This window comes from Carassius auratus, linkage group LG30F (genome assembly GCF_003368295.1).
Source record: "Carassius auratus strain Wakin linkage group LG30F, ASM336829v1, whole genome shotgun sequence".
In the NCBI taxonomy this organism is placed as follows: domain Eukaryota; kingdom Metazoa; phylum Chordata; class Actinopteri; order Cypriniformes; family Cyprinidae; genus Carassius; species Carassius auratus.
The window spans coordinates 719200-737238 of record NC_039294.1 but is presented as its reverse complement, the minus strand read 5'-3'; the positions used below and the strand labels follow the sequence as shown (position 1 = coordinate 737238).

Below are 18039 nucleotides of genomic sequence, written 5' to 3'. Positions count from 1 at the left end.
CTGTGAAGTGATCGCTGATTTTTGCGAGCATATGACCGTTTTGCATTTTTAAAGCCACAGAACAGACTGGCTCCTGCTCTTTATCTCTTGATCTGAATTCTTCATCTCTGGTCTTTAGAAGCCCACAAACCTCTGCTGTCATCCACGACTTCTGGTTTGCAGGTGTGGTGATGGTCTTGGTGACGTCACATCATCAATGCACTTAAACTTTAACAAGGACAATTAACCACTGACCTTAAGGGCTGAAACAAAAATATAGGGTTTTACCTAAAAATCTAAATAATATTACAAAATATCAATTATATTATATAATTATTCTAGAAATTGGAACTGTTTTCTACTAAAACCATTCATTAAATAACTGTTTTCTAATAAATAAATTAAAAAAAAGTATTTGATTCCTGTGATCATTCCAATGTATCTCAACTATTTAACTCTAGGAGAGTTGGAAAATGAGCCTATTTTGAAAAATAGAGAAGTGTTCCTTTAATGTTGTTTTAACCACCTACCATTGGTTTTCACCTACTGTATCACCTATTAATGGAATTTAAGATGATGCAATGGGTAGTGGTGCTAATGTATGAACATGAAATGAATCATCACTCACCGGTATGATGCCTTTGCATCAGATCACTTTCACCAGCTCAGCTGTGACTTCCTCTTCCTGTTCCAGCAAGTCAGGATTCACACCATCATATTGCCACCTTAACATCACATTGACATTAGCATACTATGAGTGTGGACAACAACACACTAAAACAATCAAATACTTATTGTAATTGTAGTTTTTCTATGATAATACAATATATGAAACATGATCATTGAATCTCCCTAAAGCCAGGTCAAATTTCACTACAAAATAAATACATTAATAAAAATTCATATAATACATTTTCTGTGGGAGAATATATATGGGGGTTACAAAATATGACCTGTTCTAGACATAATGTGATTGGTGGTGACCTTGCAGATACTGCGACTCGACTTCATTTTGGCTAGACCGATAGATAAAGTCCACTGTGAACTCTTCTCCAGAAGATGAAAGTTTGAGTTTGGCATTTCCATCTACAGAGCAGACTGTGATCTCTCCCTTCAGGAGTCAGACTCAGGCCACTCCAAGTCAGTTATGGCACTGGTTAATAGCTGCAAATCAGCATTTGGTTAAGCAAATACGCACACAATGAGAAATTAAGCTGGATTTACATGATTGCAGAGATATAAAAGCATACCTTACTACAGCTTTATGACAGTCTAACCTTGTTGAACTCCACAGTTGTGAACTCCTCAGGCAAATATGGATGAGTTGTATATTTGTTTCTGAATGCCAAAGCATTCAGTACCAGTGTCTAAGCAAGAGAGAAAACTATTTCTGTATTTTTTATACTCTGCACCCATGTTTACTTCAGTAAACTGCTTTAGACAGATACATAGATAGATAACATTGGGGGAAAGAAATGCTCAGGTCACTTGGATTCCTACGAAATGCAAAGAGACTGTGTTTTTATAAAGATTTATTCCAGGCAAACAGTGCAGTAAATTATATTTACAACTGTAGTAAAATAAACATTCCTTTATATGGGATCCATGAGATGGTGGTGGTGATGAGAAAAGTTCTGTAAATCACAGTGGTGGATGAATCTGTATAAACTCCCAAAACCTGTTCTGAGCTTTTCCTCTAAACTGATACACTTAACATATGAGGAAACTTTATTCCAGCATTCCAAAAACCAAACGGACTATAAAGTCAGGGTTGCCTTTTCTTCAAAGATGTGCATAAATTGAAAATCTAAAAAGGATTGAGGAAATTGGATAAAGGAAGAAAAGAAAAATATCTATTTTCTTAAAACGTTTTTGTCTTTCTCCCTGTGCTCTTCGGTTCTACATGGCAAAGTATTGAGGAGTAAAATGCAGAACCCAGTTTCTCGTACATTTAGTTGGATATTGAGCAGTTAGTTTGCAAACAAACCACACTTTACTTGATGATGCTACTCTTTGGCTCATAAAAATCTCACTGCAAAAATTTTGGGGAAATTTTTACAAATCAGAACACACATAAAATAAACCTCACAACCCAAATGCCAAACCAATGGTAACTTGATGGCCTGACAGACTTGCCAATTATGCTGCATTACATCTAAACAGTAATTCCAGCCTTTGAATCCAGTGTCACTTTAGCCAAATCAAACGAAAATCAACCAAAACGTTCTTGGTTTTTCCGCTCTGAAACATTCCAGCTGGTCGGGTGTGGCATCAACATGACCATCACACAGTTTCTCATTTCTTTCTTCTTGCGTCCGACTCCATGCAAAACCTCTCAAACGCCTCCTCAATCTCCGGATCCATTTCATCTTCATCACTGCAGAAGCTGCAACATAGAAGCATTCCTTCATTATAAGTGTATGGATGGAAGATTGTTCCCACCACAGGATGAAAAAAATAATTGCATCTTTCTATTTTACAATAGATACAATTTTTATTTTGCTTCCTCACCGTTCTAAAGTTTATAGCTCCTGCGTACCTTACTAGTCTTTTGCCACGCTACAATCCATCACGCTCCCTAAAGGTCCCTAATCTCTGGACATTTGGTGGTACCTAGGATAGCAAAGTCCACAAAAGGAGGTAGAGCTTTTTCGCATTTGGCTCCCAAACTCTGGAATAGCCTTCCTGATAATGTTTGGGGTTCAGAGATACTCTCTCTGTTTAAATCTAGATTAAAAACCCATCTCTTTCGCCAAGCATTCAAATAATGCATCTTATAATTTTGGACTGCAATTACATCTGATCATGTGCACATTCTTATTCTTTAGCTTGCGTTAAACTACTTAATTGTAATTGGTTGGAACAGCAGCTAAGCTAATTATGTCTCTATTTGTTTCTCTGTTTTGCAATTTTATTTCGCAATACAAATAAAATTGAATTGAACTGAAAATCTCACAATTCTGAAATTTTTTCACCTTGCAATTCTGAGTCTATATATACACTCACCGTGCACTTTGTTAGGTGTACCTGTTCAATTGCTTTCAGCACAAATTTCTATCAGCCAATCACATGGCAGCAACTCAATGCATTTAGGCATCTAGATGTGGGGAAGACAAGTTGCTGAAGTTCAAACAGAGCATCAGAATGGAGAAGAAAGGGGATTTAAGTGACTTTGAACGTGGAATGGTTGTTGGTGCCAGACGGGTTGGTCAGAAACTGCTGATCTCCTCAGATATTATGGAGAAATATAAAAAAAGAGAAAATATCCAGTGAGCAGCAGTTGTGTGGACAAAAATGCCTCGATGTAAGAGGAGAATGGGCAGACTGGTAGACATGATAGAAAGGCAACAGTAACTCAAATAAGCACTCGTTATAACCAAGGTGTGTAAAATACCATCTCTGAACGCACAACACGTAGAACCCTGAAGCAGACCACACCAGGTGCCGCTCCTGTCAGCTAAGAACAGGAAACGGAGGCTACAATTCGCAAAGGTTCACTAAAATTGGACAATAAACGTTTGAAGAAAAAAATATTGCCTGGTCTGATGAGTCTCGATTTCTGCTGCAACATTCAGATGGTAGGGTCAGAATTTGGCGTAAAGAACAAGGAATCATGGATCCATCCTTCCTTGTCTCAACGGTTCAGGCTGGTGGTGGTGGTGTAATGGTGTGGGGGATGTTTTCTTGGCACACTTTGGGCCCCTTAGTACCAACTGAGCATCGTTTAAACGCCACGGCCTACCTGAGCATTGTTTCTGACCATGTCCATCCCTTTATGACTACAGTGTACCCATCTTATGATGGCTTCTTCCAGCAGGATAGTGCACCATGTCACAAAGCTCAAATCATCTCAGACTGGTTTCTTGAACATGACAATGAGTTCACTTTCCTCAAATGGCCTGAACAGTCACCAGATCTCAATCCAATAGAGCAGTTTTGGGATGTGGTGGAATGGGAGATTCGCATCATGTATGTGCAGCGGACATATCTGCAGCAACTGCGTGATGCTCTCATGTCAATATGGAATGTTTCCAACACCTTGTTGAATCTACACCATGAAGAATTAAGGCAGTTCTGAAGGCAAAAGGGGGTCCAACCCTGTACTACCAAGATGCACCTAATAAAGTGGCCAGTGAGTGTGTATACAGTATGTGTGTGTGTATATATACATACATACATACATATATATATATATATATATTAGGGGTGTAACGATACATGTATTCGTATTGAACCGTTCGGTACGAGGCTTTCGGTTAGGTACGCGGTACGCATTATGTACCGAACGGTTCGTTGGACTAATTAATTACATTTGGAAAATAAAAAACTGTGGGAAATATAATGTTATGCGTTCAACAAGGTAGCCCAATAACCCAAACGACGTAACAGTCAACGCCTCTGACACCCCCGAAGAAAAAATTACACCAACTTATATGTTTATGTTAGGCTACTCAGTCAGGCGCTCACTCACTCAGTACGCGCTGAAGGCTCGTTGCAAAATGGCTAATGCGTTTAACAGACCAGAAATAGAAGATCCTCCAATAACCAACAGGTCTGGTGTTTGGGTGCACTTTGGATTCCCTGTAAACTATGATGGTGATGGCAAGAGAGTGGTGGATAAAAAAACAACGGTAGCTATGTCGCATCTGTTACATGACAATAGGGTACACCAGTGGGAATACTTCAAACATGTCAACTCATTTACGCCTACATCACCCCAGTGTGTCAGTATCTGGAACAAGACGAAAAAAAAGGAGAAACATACACACCACAAACTATCCTAACTGATTCAAACAGGGCAAAAGACATCACCGCGGCGATTGGTACATTTATAGCCGCGGATATAAGACCTTACTCTGTAGTGGAAGACGCAGGTTTTATGAACATGCTCAATGTAATTGAGCCCCGTTACAATATTCCTTCACGAGCCCATTTCAGCCAGACCGTAATTCCTGCTTTGTACCAAAAAACAAAAGCCCAAACAGAGAACCAATTGTGTAAAAACACACTCCTTATAAAGTTGTATTTGTTCCTAACTACTACAACAATGTAACATTTTTATTTTAAGGAATTGTTTGTGTTTTACACAGTATGCTGCTAAGAAAACACCATAGAAGATGGGTAAAGAATAGCTCCATCATTGTTCAATGTAAAAAAAAAAAAAAAAAAAATCATACTTTGTTAGTTTTAATAAATAAAACATTTGTAAAAATTCAAGGAAATTTATCTGCCAATTTTTTTTTTTTTGCTGTATCTAAAACGTACCAAAAACACCAGTGTATCGTATCGAACCAAACAGTGAATTTTGTGAACCGTTACACCCCTAATATATATATATATATATATATATGTATATTAGGGGTGTTTGAAGTCAAAACCTGTGAAAGATAGATTCAGTATTGAGGTATAAAAATCAAATGTGTATTTGTAATATAACAACAATTACTTTTTTTAAGATGTGGTGGGGAAAAAAACAGAATTGCAAGATGTGAACTTAGAATTGCAAGAAAAGAGTAAAAAAAAAAGTTTGTCAGAATTGTAAAAGTCACAGTCACATTTACCTTTTTTTAAATTTGCAACTTTGTATTTAAAAAACAACAACAACACACCGTTGCTAATTAAAAACGGTAAGTGTGACTGTCACAGTTCAGAGCTTTTTCTGTCATCTTATATTGAATGCAGAAAGTACTTAAATTCAGCAAGGGTGCACTAAACTAAGTATAGCTGCTGAACATTCAGCTTTTCTTACTTTAAAATTACAATAATAATTCACAATATTACAGTTTTTACTGTATTTTTTATTAAATAAATGCAGCCATGGTGAGCATAAGAGTCCTTTTAAAATCTGAAAAATCTATATAAGCAAAAGCTTATATTTACATTAACTTCTTGAAACTGTGCATTTGTCTAAATCATTAAAATTATGAATAAACTATGCAAGAGTCTTATTTTGACTGTGTTTCTCATAACTACATACTGTATCTTTTAAAACTCATCACATGAATTACAGTCTCCCCCTGTTGGCTGGTCTTTGTTAACTGCTCATGGCCCATCCAATGGGCTGAAGACTATGCTGAATAAGACTGGCAGGTCTTGCTAAGCCCCCCTCTCTCCCTGGACTGCTGACTTCACTAAAATGTGCTCTTTGACTCACCCCAGCATTATTGTGAGGAGGACAATTACTGGAGTTTTACCAGAGGGGACGGTCACACCAGGGTTATTAGAGGTAACTTAAACCATAAATAACATTTTTGTTACTTGAAATAAAATAAAACATTGTTAATTTAATTGACGTACTAAAATGAACCAAATTTAAAATGAATGAAAGCTAAATAGCTATAATAAAAAAATGAAAACTAATAAAATTGATAAAAACAAAAGAATTATTAAAACTTTATATTAAATTAATTCAAAACATTAATTAAAAACTATATAGTATTTTAGTTGTGCATCAAGCAAACAAAACTTAGGATATTCTTACGAATCATTTCCATCCTCATCATATGCATCAGGGAAGCAGTCTTCTCTGTCTAGAATCTCCTGGTATTTCTCTGAGTATTCTGTGATGGGGAAAAGAAAGGGACAGATAAGAAAAATAGTAGATTAGTAGTAAACACAGTAATTATTCATATGAAAAATAAATAAATAGTCCTGACACGTTATGATAAAGAGAATCTAGAAGAAAAAAGTAAAAAATAAAAAAAAACTTAATTAATTATTATTTTTTTTATAAAAGATTAATGAATTAAAATAAAATAATGAATTAAATAGCTTTTTTTATTTCCCTTAAAATGTAGTTTCTGAATTTCTTTTGATTTTGAACCCAATAATGTCTTTGTGACATTGGCCCGCTTAATAAAACACTGAAGTCTGTGTGGGTCACAGCAGACTGAAGATGTTCCCGATACTCACCAGGATCCGCTGCTGTGAAAGGCGTCCCATCTGCTGTGTAGAAGGTTGGTTCATTCTGAGGAGCAAAACCATGCAGAAACACATTAAAAGAGGCTACAAAGATTACATATTTCAAAACCTGATTAAATATATTTCATTTCTTTGGCATTGCACACCATAAAGTAGTTGGGGTCGTTGTCAGGTGTAGCGTCACTGCTCACTGCGGCTGTGTGAACTCGACCCCAGTTACTGGATTGCAACTCCACCAGTTTCAACAGCATCGTCCTGACATCTCTACAAACACACACATACAGTAAACATCAATAAACACAGATACAGTAAATATCAATACTGAACTGTACAGCTCAACAATCTAAGAGCGGTTCACACTGACACTGATACTCAGCAACAAAGCAAATGAAAGTGACAATCTCCAGTGTCATTAGCAAAAAAAATAATAAATGCTGGCAATGCAACTCAGCTTTATGCAAAAGTAAAATAATAATAAACAGTAGGAGTACAAACAGTGCTCAGTACTACATTAAACTGAACCAGTGTATTTCAGAATCACTGAAATATTATTATAGTTTTACTGATATTTTTAACTATGTATTTAAAAAAATATATATATATTTCACATTTAAGCCAATCATATTGTTTTGCAAATAATTATTTTGATGTGTTTTGCCATTTCATGTATAGGTTTATCTATCTATAATTACCTTGATATATTATATCCTGAACATTAAAAAATTCTATTGAAGCATTGCCTGACTCACTCACCGGCTGCATTTGGCATCCAGCAGAATGACTTCGATTTTCTTGATTATCTCGTCCATGTCTGACTGGCCTTTCTCCTTCCATGTGTCTTCCAGAACGGAACCAGTCAGCTTGTCAAATCAGTGAAACAATGAAAGTCAACATCAACAGTGCAGTACTGTATTATTATCTGCAGATTAATAACTTATTTCATTTCAGTTGATTTGAGTTGCCTGGCAATTTCAAAGTCTTTGTTAATGTCAGAACTACGGTCACTAATAATCTTAAATTGAGTCCTGAGGTCACTTAATAACTCCTACAGGCTGGCTCTGACATTTGCATTGAAACAGTACCATTTAGTGTATTCACAGTGTGTAAGAAGAGGAATAGTTCAAACCTTGAGTAATTTGACAGCACACATTAGGTTGGGGTCCTCTGGGTGAGAAAATAATGCATTCAAAAGATCCTTTAGTGCTGCCAGTAAGATATTAGCTCGCCCAGGTTTGTCCTTTCCACTTTTTATCTAAAAGATAATTGATAGAATAAAGAATTGTAGTAGCTCATATTTTTGAAAACAATAAATATACAGCTCTGACATTTGAATTCAAGCAGATACATATGTTAAGATTTATACACTAGATTATACAAAGGAATAGATACACAGGGCTCTGATTGGTTCAGACTTTAGCGTTACATGATTTGCTCAAATGAAGCAGGGCAAGCTCTGCTGATGGGTTTATTTTGTAATGATGACTGGCTGACAATATATGTTATTATAAATTCAATATATAAAATCAAATATATTCTTTAAAGGGTTAGTTCACCCAAAAATTTAAATTAGGCCATATATTACTCACCGTCAAGACATCCTAGGTATATAAGACTTTCTTCTTTCAGACGAATCCAGTCAGAGTTATATTGAAAACTTCTCTTTGATCTTTTAAGATGTTTCATGGCACTCAGCGCGTGTTGCATGCATGAGTCCAAAAGAAGTTAAATAAAAGGTGCCCATCCATTAAAAAAAGTCTCACACACAGCTCCTGGGAGGAAACAAAGTCCTCCTGTATATTTAAAATATAATAATTTAATCTAGCTTGCGCTCACTGTTATAAACGAAGTAGTTCAGGGGAATGATGTATGAGATTGGGGTTGCTTATGTACAGCTCAGAAGTGACAGGGGAGAGATCAAAACAAAACAACGGTCACTAATTAGAAGTACAAAACGAGGATTTGTAAAGAAGAATGTCGGAGGATTTCGATATAAGCCAAGAAGAGACTGGTTTTTCTTTGCTAAAGTAAGGAAACTTTGCTTCCTTTGCTCCTGTTAAAAAATGTTGGTTTTCACGAGACTAATTTTTTATTCGGTTTTCACGGCACATGCGCAACACTGACCTCATTGACCTAGCGCTGTTTCTCACACATGCAAAGAGAGAGAGAGCGAGAGTCTTACCACGCCGAATGGATGTCCTACATGTAAACTGTATTTTTTGTTGTCTTCTCCTGTCATTTAGAATTATTAGATTTTTTCGAACAAGCATAAGATATGCCGGTTTCTCCGGTAGTGGGCGGAGCTAATGCGCACATGGCAATTTAATTGGCTGGCACTCATCTTTTACCATCCCTGTTTTGATTTCAGCAAATCAGTAAAGGCATTGTGCAAGAAATATTACTAATATTTAGTAGAATGTATGTAATACTGCTACTACTGTTGAAAATATTAATAAAACTTTATTTTTTAAAGAATTAAATCATACAATAGTTCTTCCATGTTTTAATTTGAATAGCAAATCCCCTTTATTTACCAAAAAATAAAATGTTTAAATTTCATTAATTAAAAGACAAATTAAATTTGGGTGAAACTTGTTTATTATTTTTCATAATTGTATTACTTGTAAAAAAAACTTTAAACACAATTGTAAATTAGTATAAAGAATGTCATTGGTTTTATTTTAAAGAGCCACACAGATGGAAAATCAAAAATTACCTGTATTACAGTGTATGATGTAGCTGTCCATCAGTGTAAACAATGTGCAAAGTAATTAAACCAAAAAGTACATGATTTATAAAGTTATTGGCTTCTAAAGTAAGGAGTCGACTCTGAATCGCTCAAACGAGTCGTTATAGATTTCAAATCTTTTACCCATCTCTATGTACGTCACTAGGAACACTTTGCATAATAATCTCCGCCTACCGTCTTGGGAGAAACGGAACTCTGACCTGCCCCACCCCCCCACACAGACGCTCTGGTTGGTGTGAGAGCATCATGTCGAGGAGACGGTGTGTTTTTAATTGTAAAGGCAAGTTTGTTTTATTTTCACTGCCAAAGAATGAAGATCAGAAGAACCAATGGCTAAAATTCATTTCACTGATGACTGCTTTTCTAATCTCGGTGAGTACAAGGCGGGATTTTCAAAGCGTTTGGCCATAAAAGAGGGTTCATTAACCCTCTCGAGTCCATTAACGCATATATGCGTTTTTAGTCATTTTCTCCGGATAACCCCGAAAAGAACTTAAATTACACTCTCAGTTTTAATCGTACAGATAAGAGCAATACATCAATCGAATCTGTAAAGGGTCTACTTTTTTTTGGATACAGACATAATAACAAAACACCTTTGTGCACTTATAAAATAAAGATAACAAACAAGGTATGCTGTCTGCAGTCTTTGTCTCCGCTGATCGTCATGTACAAACACGTCATTAAAATGAACTGTAACTCCGTGAATACTCAACGAAGAGATATGAGAGAGATATCTATAGAAAGCCTGAAATGTCTACTTTTAAACTAAACAGGTGCTGCCGAAAACAAATATTCTGAGATAAAGTAATCCATATGAAAACAACGCGATGTCTATTTTTCATATCTCCGTTCATTATATCTAATGTGACCACGCCCCCGTGCTTAACGCGCTATTCAGATTCAAACTGAAGCGCGCGGCTTGAATACGCCCACACAGAAGAAAAAGCAGCCAGACTGTTCTTCGAGTTTTTATTTTATTTTACTGTTTGCTTCGCGATGAGAGGAATAAGACATAATTCTCCCCAAAAAGATGTGATGTGGTTGAGGATTTGAGAAATGGATTTCCTCAGAAAAAAGAATGAAGCACTTTATTCAGCAGAGATCATAAACATGAGTAAGTCTCTTTTTATTTATTTGTACTAGTTTTCACATAACGTGTAAACATTTTACTAGTTAGACTTTTTACAAATACTTTTTCCAAACTATAATTCCTGACTAAATGTATAATCAAGTGAAACATTATGAAGTTTCAATAACAGTATACAATACTATACCATTCAAAAGCTTGATGTAAATAATATAAATGTGTCAAATAGAGATAACTCTAACAAATGTAAAAACAATGCAGTTCTTTCAATTTATTCCCCCTAAAAAAAACTGAAAAATATTCTCAGCTCTTTTCAACATTAATAATAATAATAATGATGATGATGATGATGATAATAAATGTTTTTTTTTTTGGTAGAAAATAAGATTGTTAAAAGGATTTCTGAAGGATTGTGTGACTGGAGTAAGGATGCCTAAAAATTTGTTTGAAAGTCGGCTTCGATTGTCCCTAATAAACTGTTTAACTGCTCCCCCAAGTGGATATTAAATTATGTTGTGGGATAATTAAATATATTCTTAATAAACTACAAACATAAAATTATATACTTTTATTTTGTTCTCACATTCTTTCTTGTAAGTCCTCCCTCAGTGGCACAGTTGAATTAGAGGCTCATTATGCAGCTCATTATGCAGGCCTTTGTCTTCTCAGGTGTAAATCACAACGATATTCATGATAGCTGACGCCTACTCGCATATGACTTTTACCAACAAAAAGTGTCTTAGAAAATTTAAATCAATATATTGTTTTCTGTGAATGAGTAAACAAGATGATTTTCACATAATTTAGAAAGAAAAATTCTAGGCTACAAGTTCCAGTTCTCAACAATCCCGGGAACCAATGTTATGTATGTGTTTTATGGCCTTATTCAAGTGATTTAACATTTTTAGTTTTTCACTAACCATGCATAACATTTTTTTTCTCAAAAATACAATCATGTACATGCATGCATTTCACATATTATTATAGCCCAGTTTGTGCTGATTACAGTGATATTAGACTTTACCCATTTAGATATTTATAAGAAACTGAAAAAAGCACAAATATCAGGGCATGACAAAACTTCTCCAGGCCCCAAAAATACCCTTAGACTCCAGAGGGTTAACACTTTATTTAGACCAACAAGCATCTCCGAATCACAAAGCGAAGTATGATTATAAAGTTATGTGTTTGTTTTCTCCTGAGCGTCTTATCAGTATGTGTGCTGTCTGCAGCCTGTCTGCGCTTATCTTCATTTACAAACACGTCATTAAAATGAAGTGTAACAAGTGCTGCTAACAGATATTCTGTGATAAAGTAATCCATATGAAAACAACGCGATGTCCGTTTTTCACGTCTCCCTTCATTATGTCTAATGTGACCACGCCCCCGCGCTGAACGCGCTATTCAGATTCAAACTGAAGCGCGCGGCTTGAATACGCACACACAGAAGAAAAAGCAGCGAGACTGTTCAAGTTTTTTATTTTACGGTTTGCTTCGCAATGAGAGGAATAAGACATAATTCACCCCAAAAAGATGCTAACGCATAGTTTACCGTGAAGTTGTGTGCGGAACAACCAATCAAACCTGACTATGTTAGTTGACCAATCAGAACACAGTATGCTACCGAAAGGTGGGGTTTAAAGAAACTGAATCTTTTGAACAGCTTCGCGCGAACCGTTTGGGGATCTCTGAGAATTGAGGTAATTTTAAAATTATATTTTGACAAAATGACAATGTTTTTTAAACCTTGGATGGATTTAAACCTATTGTACAGGACTTATAAACAGTGATAGGAAGCTTAGAATTTTCATCTTACTGGTTCTTTAAGTGATAAAAAGTGTTTTTTAATTTTTTTTATTGGCATATTTTTGTGTTTTGCTTTGGTACTGAAATTGGTACCGAGAACCGTGGGTTTTCACTGGTATCGGTACCGAATACTGAAATTTTGGTACCGTGACAACACTACTCCAACTGGATTCGTCTGAAAGAAGAAAGTAATATACACCTAGCATTGCCTTGAGGGTGAGTCATTTTTGCCCTAATTTTCATTTCTGGGTGAACTAAACTTTTAATATAAATACATTTGAAATGAAAGAATAACTAACTAAATAAATAAACTTGACTTGGCAACTAACTAAAATAAGTTGAAGCACTTATAAATAAATAAATAATTTGGAAAAAATAGAAAAAAAAAACTTATAAATGAACAAAGGAAATCTTAAAAGTAATAAATTACACTAAAAAAAAGGAACTACTAACTAATAAACTAACTAAAATTAAAACTGAAAATATAAAAACCATAATATATAAATAATACTGAAATAACACCGTACATTACTTAGTTCATCAAACAGCTTTACCAAATAAATAAATACAAGATTAGATGGATATAAATATTAATTTATATTGGTTATTACACTGTAGCCCAGAGAGCTGTGTAATCATATGTCTTATATTTTGTGGTAATAAGTGAAAAGCACTGGTAGTGAACTGACCTCCAGGTTAATGTAAAGCTCCCCCAGAAACAGCACATAAGAGTGAAACTTTTTTCGGGTGTCTGGATCTCCTCTCACGGCCTGCTCCCTCTGCTCATACTCAGTGTGACACCTACACAAACACAGAATGGAGTTAAAGGATAAATGAAAATAACAAAAATGAGACAAAATGAAACTGAAAGTAAAAACTAAGATGGAAAAGGGAAGAAACTGTTGACTTTAAGAACCAAATGTCAAGGCACTTTTATGAAACACCCAGAAATGGGTACTTAAATCTCAAATGTACCTCTTCAGCAGCAGCTGTCTGAAGTTACCGCTGGCTGGACTGAAATGGATGTGATGAGACAGATGGTTACACAGCCTCGCTACAGTGTAGGCGAAGTGAGGGATAGACGTGGACTGTGGAAAACAAATGTAGGACGGCTTTCATTGCATTCATCTTAAATGGTTATGTGATGCAATTTCAGGTTTTCTTTTCTCTTTGGAGTGTTATAAGCTGCTCGTGCATAGATGAGATCCCTAAAGTTGAAAACAGTTAAGTCTCAAACCCAAAGAGATAATCATTTACATTAAATATATTCATTTAGCTGACGCTTTTATCCAAAGTGACTTACAATTGCTATATATATATGTCAGAGGTCACACGCCTCTGGAGCAACTAGAGGTTAAGTGTCTTGCTCAGGGACACGTTGGTGTCTCACAGTGGATTCGATCCCGGGTCTCTCACACCAAAGGCATGTGTCTTATCCACTGCGCCAACACCACCCCCCTCTATATATATTATTTTACAATTAGAGTACAGTTCATCCTGCTGAATTCAGATTTGTGTCATCATTTATAATTCATATATATCTATTTCTTTCTATCTATCTATCTATCTATCTATATACAGTACATTGGACTGTACAATGTATAGTTTACTAGACAGCTATAAATAAATACAGGATGAAATGGCTGTAAAATATTGATGTAGTAAATTATTTATTTATATTGGTTATTAGACTATGCAATATTCATGAATATAGTAACAAGTAGAAAGATTTACTTTTCACACTTGATATATTTTTTTTAATCATGTGTAAAAAAAAATAAAATAAAAAAATATCTAACATTCTCAGTCCGTTCGTCCCAAAGGACGGCCCTGGTTCCCACACAGATTCAATATCAGAAAGTGTTCAGAAGCACACCTGTACGTAGATGAGCTCTACCAGCTCCTGCAGAGTCTCCTCTGTAGTGACGCAGCTGTTCAACGTGTCTGTGATGTAACTGATTTCTGACTCAAAGGAACCTGGAGATGAGTACAGATGGCTTACGAATTCCTGAACGAAATCAGCCAACGAGGGCTCGGCATAGTATCCCTCAGATTCATCAGAATATACATCATCCTAAAAAAAAAAAAAAAAGGAGAACATTAGACTAATACTAGGTATGTTCATTTTGGTTATTTTTCCTAACTGACAAGATTATTTTAAATTATAAATTACTTAAATTTGAAAGGATGGCTAAGTGCCTGAGACTGGTTAAAAATAATACATTTGTTTCCCGGGAATTAATTTTACGTATATAAAACAAATAAATAAGAAAATTAGCAAAGAACTGTGCAACCAGTAGCCTTGTTTACAGAGTTTCGATTCATTTTTGTGATGTGCAAAAGGAAACCAGATGGCAGAAAGCGGTATCCTATTTTTCTTTAGGCTTATATTACAAAAGCACAAAGATTTGTTTTTATTGTGAATGTGCACAAATAAAGGAAAACCTTTTACAATTCCGATTAGGCTCTTTATTGGCTAAAAGGAATAGTTGCTTCCATAAAACTCAAATGACTGCGCTGGCGCCGCATGCATGCACACAGTTAAGCTTTGCTACCTTGACAAGGTAGTCTGTTCATTATCATAATAAAATACTGCCGTGATGTTATGCAAAACATTTTGTTTTACGTGGATATTGGAATGCAAGTGAAGTAGCCTACATAATAATTTGGAATTCAAATATAGAGAATATAGAAACATTTGATTTTGTATTGATGAGAGATCCAATGTAGATTTCAGTTTCGTTTTAGCCTAAATTTATTTATTTTGTTTATATTTCTATAGCTCCCCCCAATTTTAATTCTTGTTCTTTTCTAAATACTGTTCATTGAAAGGATTTGTTGTGTGGTGAGGGGAACTAAAATAGCCTATAGCTGTGTTTATTAAAATATTTGTTAACATTTCGAGTCAGCATTAGACCTAATGCAACTAATGTTTTTTTTCCCTCACTTTAAAAAAAACACACAATGTTTACACGCATAGCATATTTTAACCATGCAGAAAACCTTTTACATTTTTAGATGAATTACTGAAAATAAATAATTTAATGACTTATAATAACTTATTGTATTAATCGGTCAAAATTCTTAATGGTCGGTTAATGGTTAACCGGTTGAAATGAACATCCTTAACTAATTCCACACAGAGAGTTCCCAAAAAGAGTGTCAAAAAAGAGCCACATGGACCTGGAATGAAGCATAAGAGCCCGGGACAAACTCAGATGCAGCCGCAGACAGTTTGGAGTTTTCCACAAGCGCATCTGCAGAACTGCTGCTATTGTGCCCTGAAGAAACTGAGGATCTGCTCTCTGGAAGACAGAGCGATGGAGACTGGCATTAATGTTGAACAAATGTAATCACTATACACAGTAATTCCTGCTTTCGGTTATTGCATAGTTTTGATGACTTTTCCAGTAGTCAAAAATGTGAGAAACAAGCAGATATGTCCACACATTAGACTTGAAGTGTAGATACAGAAGCAACATGTCAAGATGACTTAACTTCTTCACTCAGGTCACATGACAGATTTGCCCAAATAAGCAATCTCACCCACTAACAACCTCTAATTCATGAATTCCAGTAAAAGTCCACCTATCTATCTATCTATCTATCTATCTATGCATCTGTCCACACGTCCATCCATTCATTTCTGCAGTCATCCATTCATGCATCTATCATATCTACCCATCTTTATATCCATATATCTATCCATCTGTCATCCATCCATTTTAACATCCATCTATTCATTCATGCATGCATCCATCCATCCATCCAATAACTAAATACATCTAAAACAGCAAAATGGTGGAAACTCTTGTTAAAATGGTTGATGTGATATCTATCTAACGTCAACTTGACTGAAATGTTAAAGATGAGTTTCACATCGTCAAAGCATTGGTAACTTCATATATTTCCACATAAACCTGGACCCCATGTATATTTTCAGGTATTTCTACTGTCATTGTTAAAAAACTGCTTTTTACCTCACCCAAGCATTATAATATTTCTCTAAATGAAATGCATGTGTATATATCGTGATAACATCTAAAGTTACAGTGACTAGCATTAACTGTCATCGACTGAAGTCACTCTTCCACGGGATAATTAACCCAAATGTTCAGATTTTTTATAACCGAGGATATCACAAATACAGAACTAGACAAAAAAGGACTAGGAATTGTGCGTGTATATCTCCCTCAAAAGTCTCTGGCACCATTAGCTACTTCGCAGAGACATTAGCTGACTAGCATGTGAGCTAGCAGTGAACTCGACTTCACCTGCGCTGCTGTCAGACACCGGAGGAGCCGTGAGCGGCTTTCTGAGCGGTTCACTCGGGCCAAACACTAAACTTCTGCTGTCTCCAGCCTCGGATGAGGAAGAGGAGGGTGGTGTGCTGCTGTTGTTCATGATCTTCGTCTCGCTGATCTCAGCTGTCTGTCGACAGACGCGAATAAACACACGGATCAGATCTCAGTGGGCCACTGTAACACTACACAGACAGCTTCACTCTACAATCTGCTTCTCACTTTCATCTTCACTATTTCTGTTTCTGGCACCTAAACACTAATCACTTCCTCAGTCGTTCTCCAGAAATGCAAAGTGCTCCTGATCAAAGGAGCACTGCCATCTATTGGAAATAATGTCATCCTAGTGGAGAAATGTGGCAGTAAATTATATATTTTAAGCTTTACTTTGACAGAAATTTAGGATGAAAACTATAGTTTCCGCTGAAAATTACACAGATACTACAATTATGTATTTTACAAAAATAGAGTGAAAAAAATAATAAACAGGATTATAAAATAAAAAAACCAAACATGCCTGTAACTTTCTAATGATCCTGAAGTCCTTGATTAGTTTGCTCAGGTGTGTTTGATTAGAGCTGGAGCTACACTCTGAGAACCTCTGACCTGGACCAAACTGTCACGGTGTTATTTTACTGTAATTCATATAGTATTGTAATATTTATTAATATTAATTACAAGTATTATTTTTTCCATTTTCAGTTTGTTTCTTTAATTGACAATTTATTTGCTTTCAATATTTGTATTGTTATTTGTAGTTCAATTTAACTGTATTTTTTTAATGTACATTTTTTAAATGTGTTTAAATGTAAGTTTTTTTTTTCATTTCAGTGTAATCAGATTTTTGTAAGTAAAATATATATAAACAAAGTTTAAGCTAACAAAAGTTTTATTTACTGATCAATATGTATTTACCATATGTAAAACAATTTAGCAAATTGAGCGAATGTGCTGACAGGAATCACACAAAATGTTGGCTACAGCTGACATTGGTTAAGATGATTTGTAATTAAAAATGTTAATTCAACAGTAATGATGATACTGTTAAAAGACAAAACCATTTCAAGGAAGAGTAAAAATACAAATACTTGATACTTAAAACTACTTTTTTTTTTCATGTGGGATGTCACATTGTTTCAATCGGTCCATTCACACATTTATGCCAGTTTAGAGTCTCAACCCATCTTTAATTTAGG

The 18039-nt window shown here is 35.4% G+C and overlaps 1 protein-coding gene across 1 annotated transcript; it reads right to left on the bottom strand.

The window, feature by feature from the left end:
• Nucleotides 1-1494: 1494 nt before the first annotated feature.
• On the bottom strand, nucleotides 1495-17182 carry LOC113067975 (polyadenylate-binding protein-interacting protein 1-like). Its single transcript, XM_026240485.1, has 11 exons — nucleotides 16817-17182; nucleotides 15726-15847; nucleotides 14419-14616; nucleotides 13518-13630; nucleotides 13232-13343; nucleotides 8027-8152; nucleotides 7654-7760; nucleotides 7047-7164; nucleotides 6892-6946; nucleotides 6461-6539; nucleotides 1495-2365 (listed from the first exon to the last, which is right to left on the bottom strand). The coding sequence occupies exons 1-11, from the start codon at nucleotides 16944-16946 to the stop codon at nucleotides 2275-2277; spliced, it is 1251 nt and encodes a 416-aa protein (XP_026096270.1). The 5' UTR covers nucleotides 16947-17182; the 3' UTR covers nucleotides 1495-2274.
• Nucleotides 17183-18039: the final 857 nt, after the last annotated feature.

Coding starts and splice junctions, on each gene's coding strand:
- LOC113067975 (XM_026240485.1), bottom strand. CDS start 16,946: ATGAACAACAGCAGCACACCACCCTCCTCTTCCTCATCCGAGGCTGGA. Junction 13,631..14,418: donor TAGAGCTCATCTACGTACAG/GTGTGCTTCTGA, acceptor TGTTTTCCACAG/TCCACGTCTATCCCTCACTT. Junction 7,165..7,653: donor CTGGATGCCAAATGCAGCCG/GTGAGTGAGTCA, acceptor GTGTGTTTGTAG/AGATGTCAGGACGATGCTGT.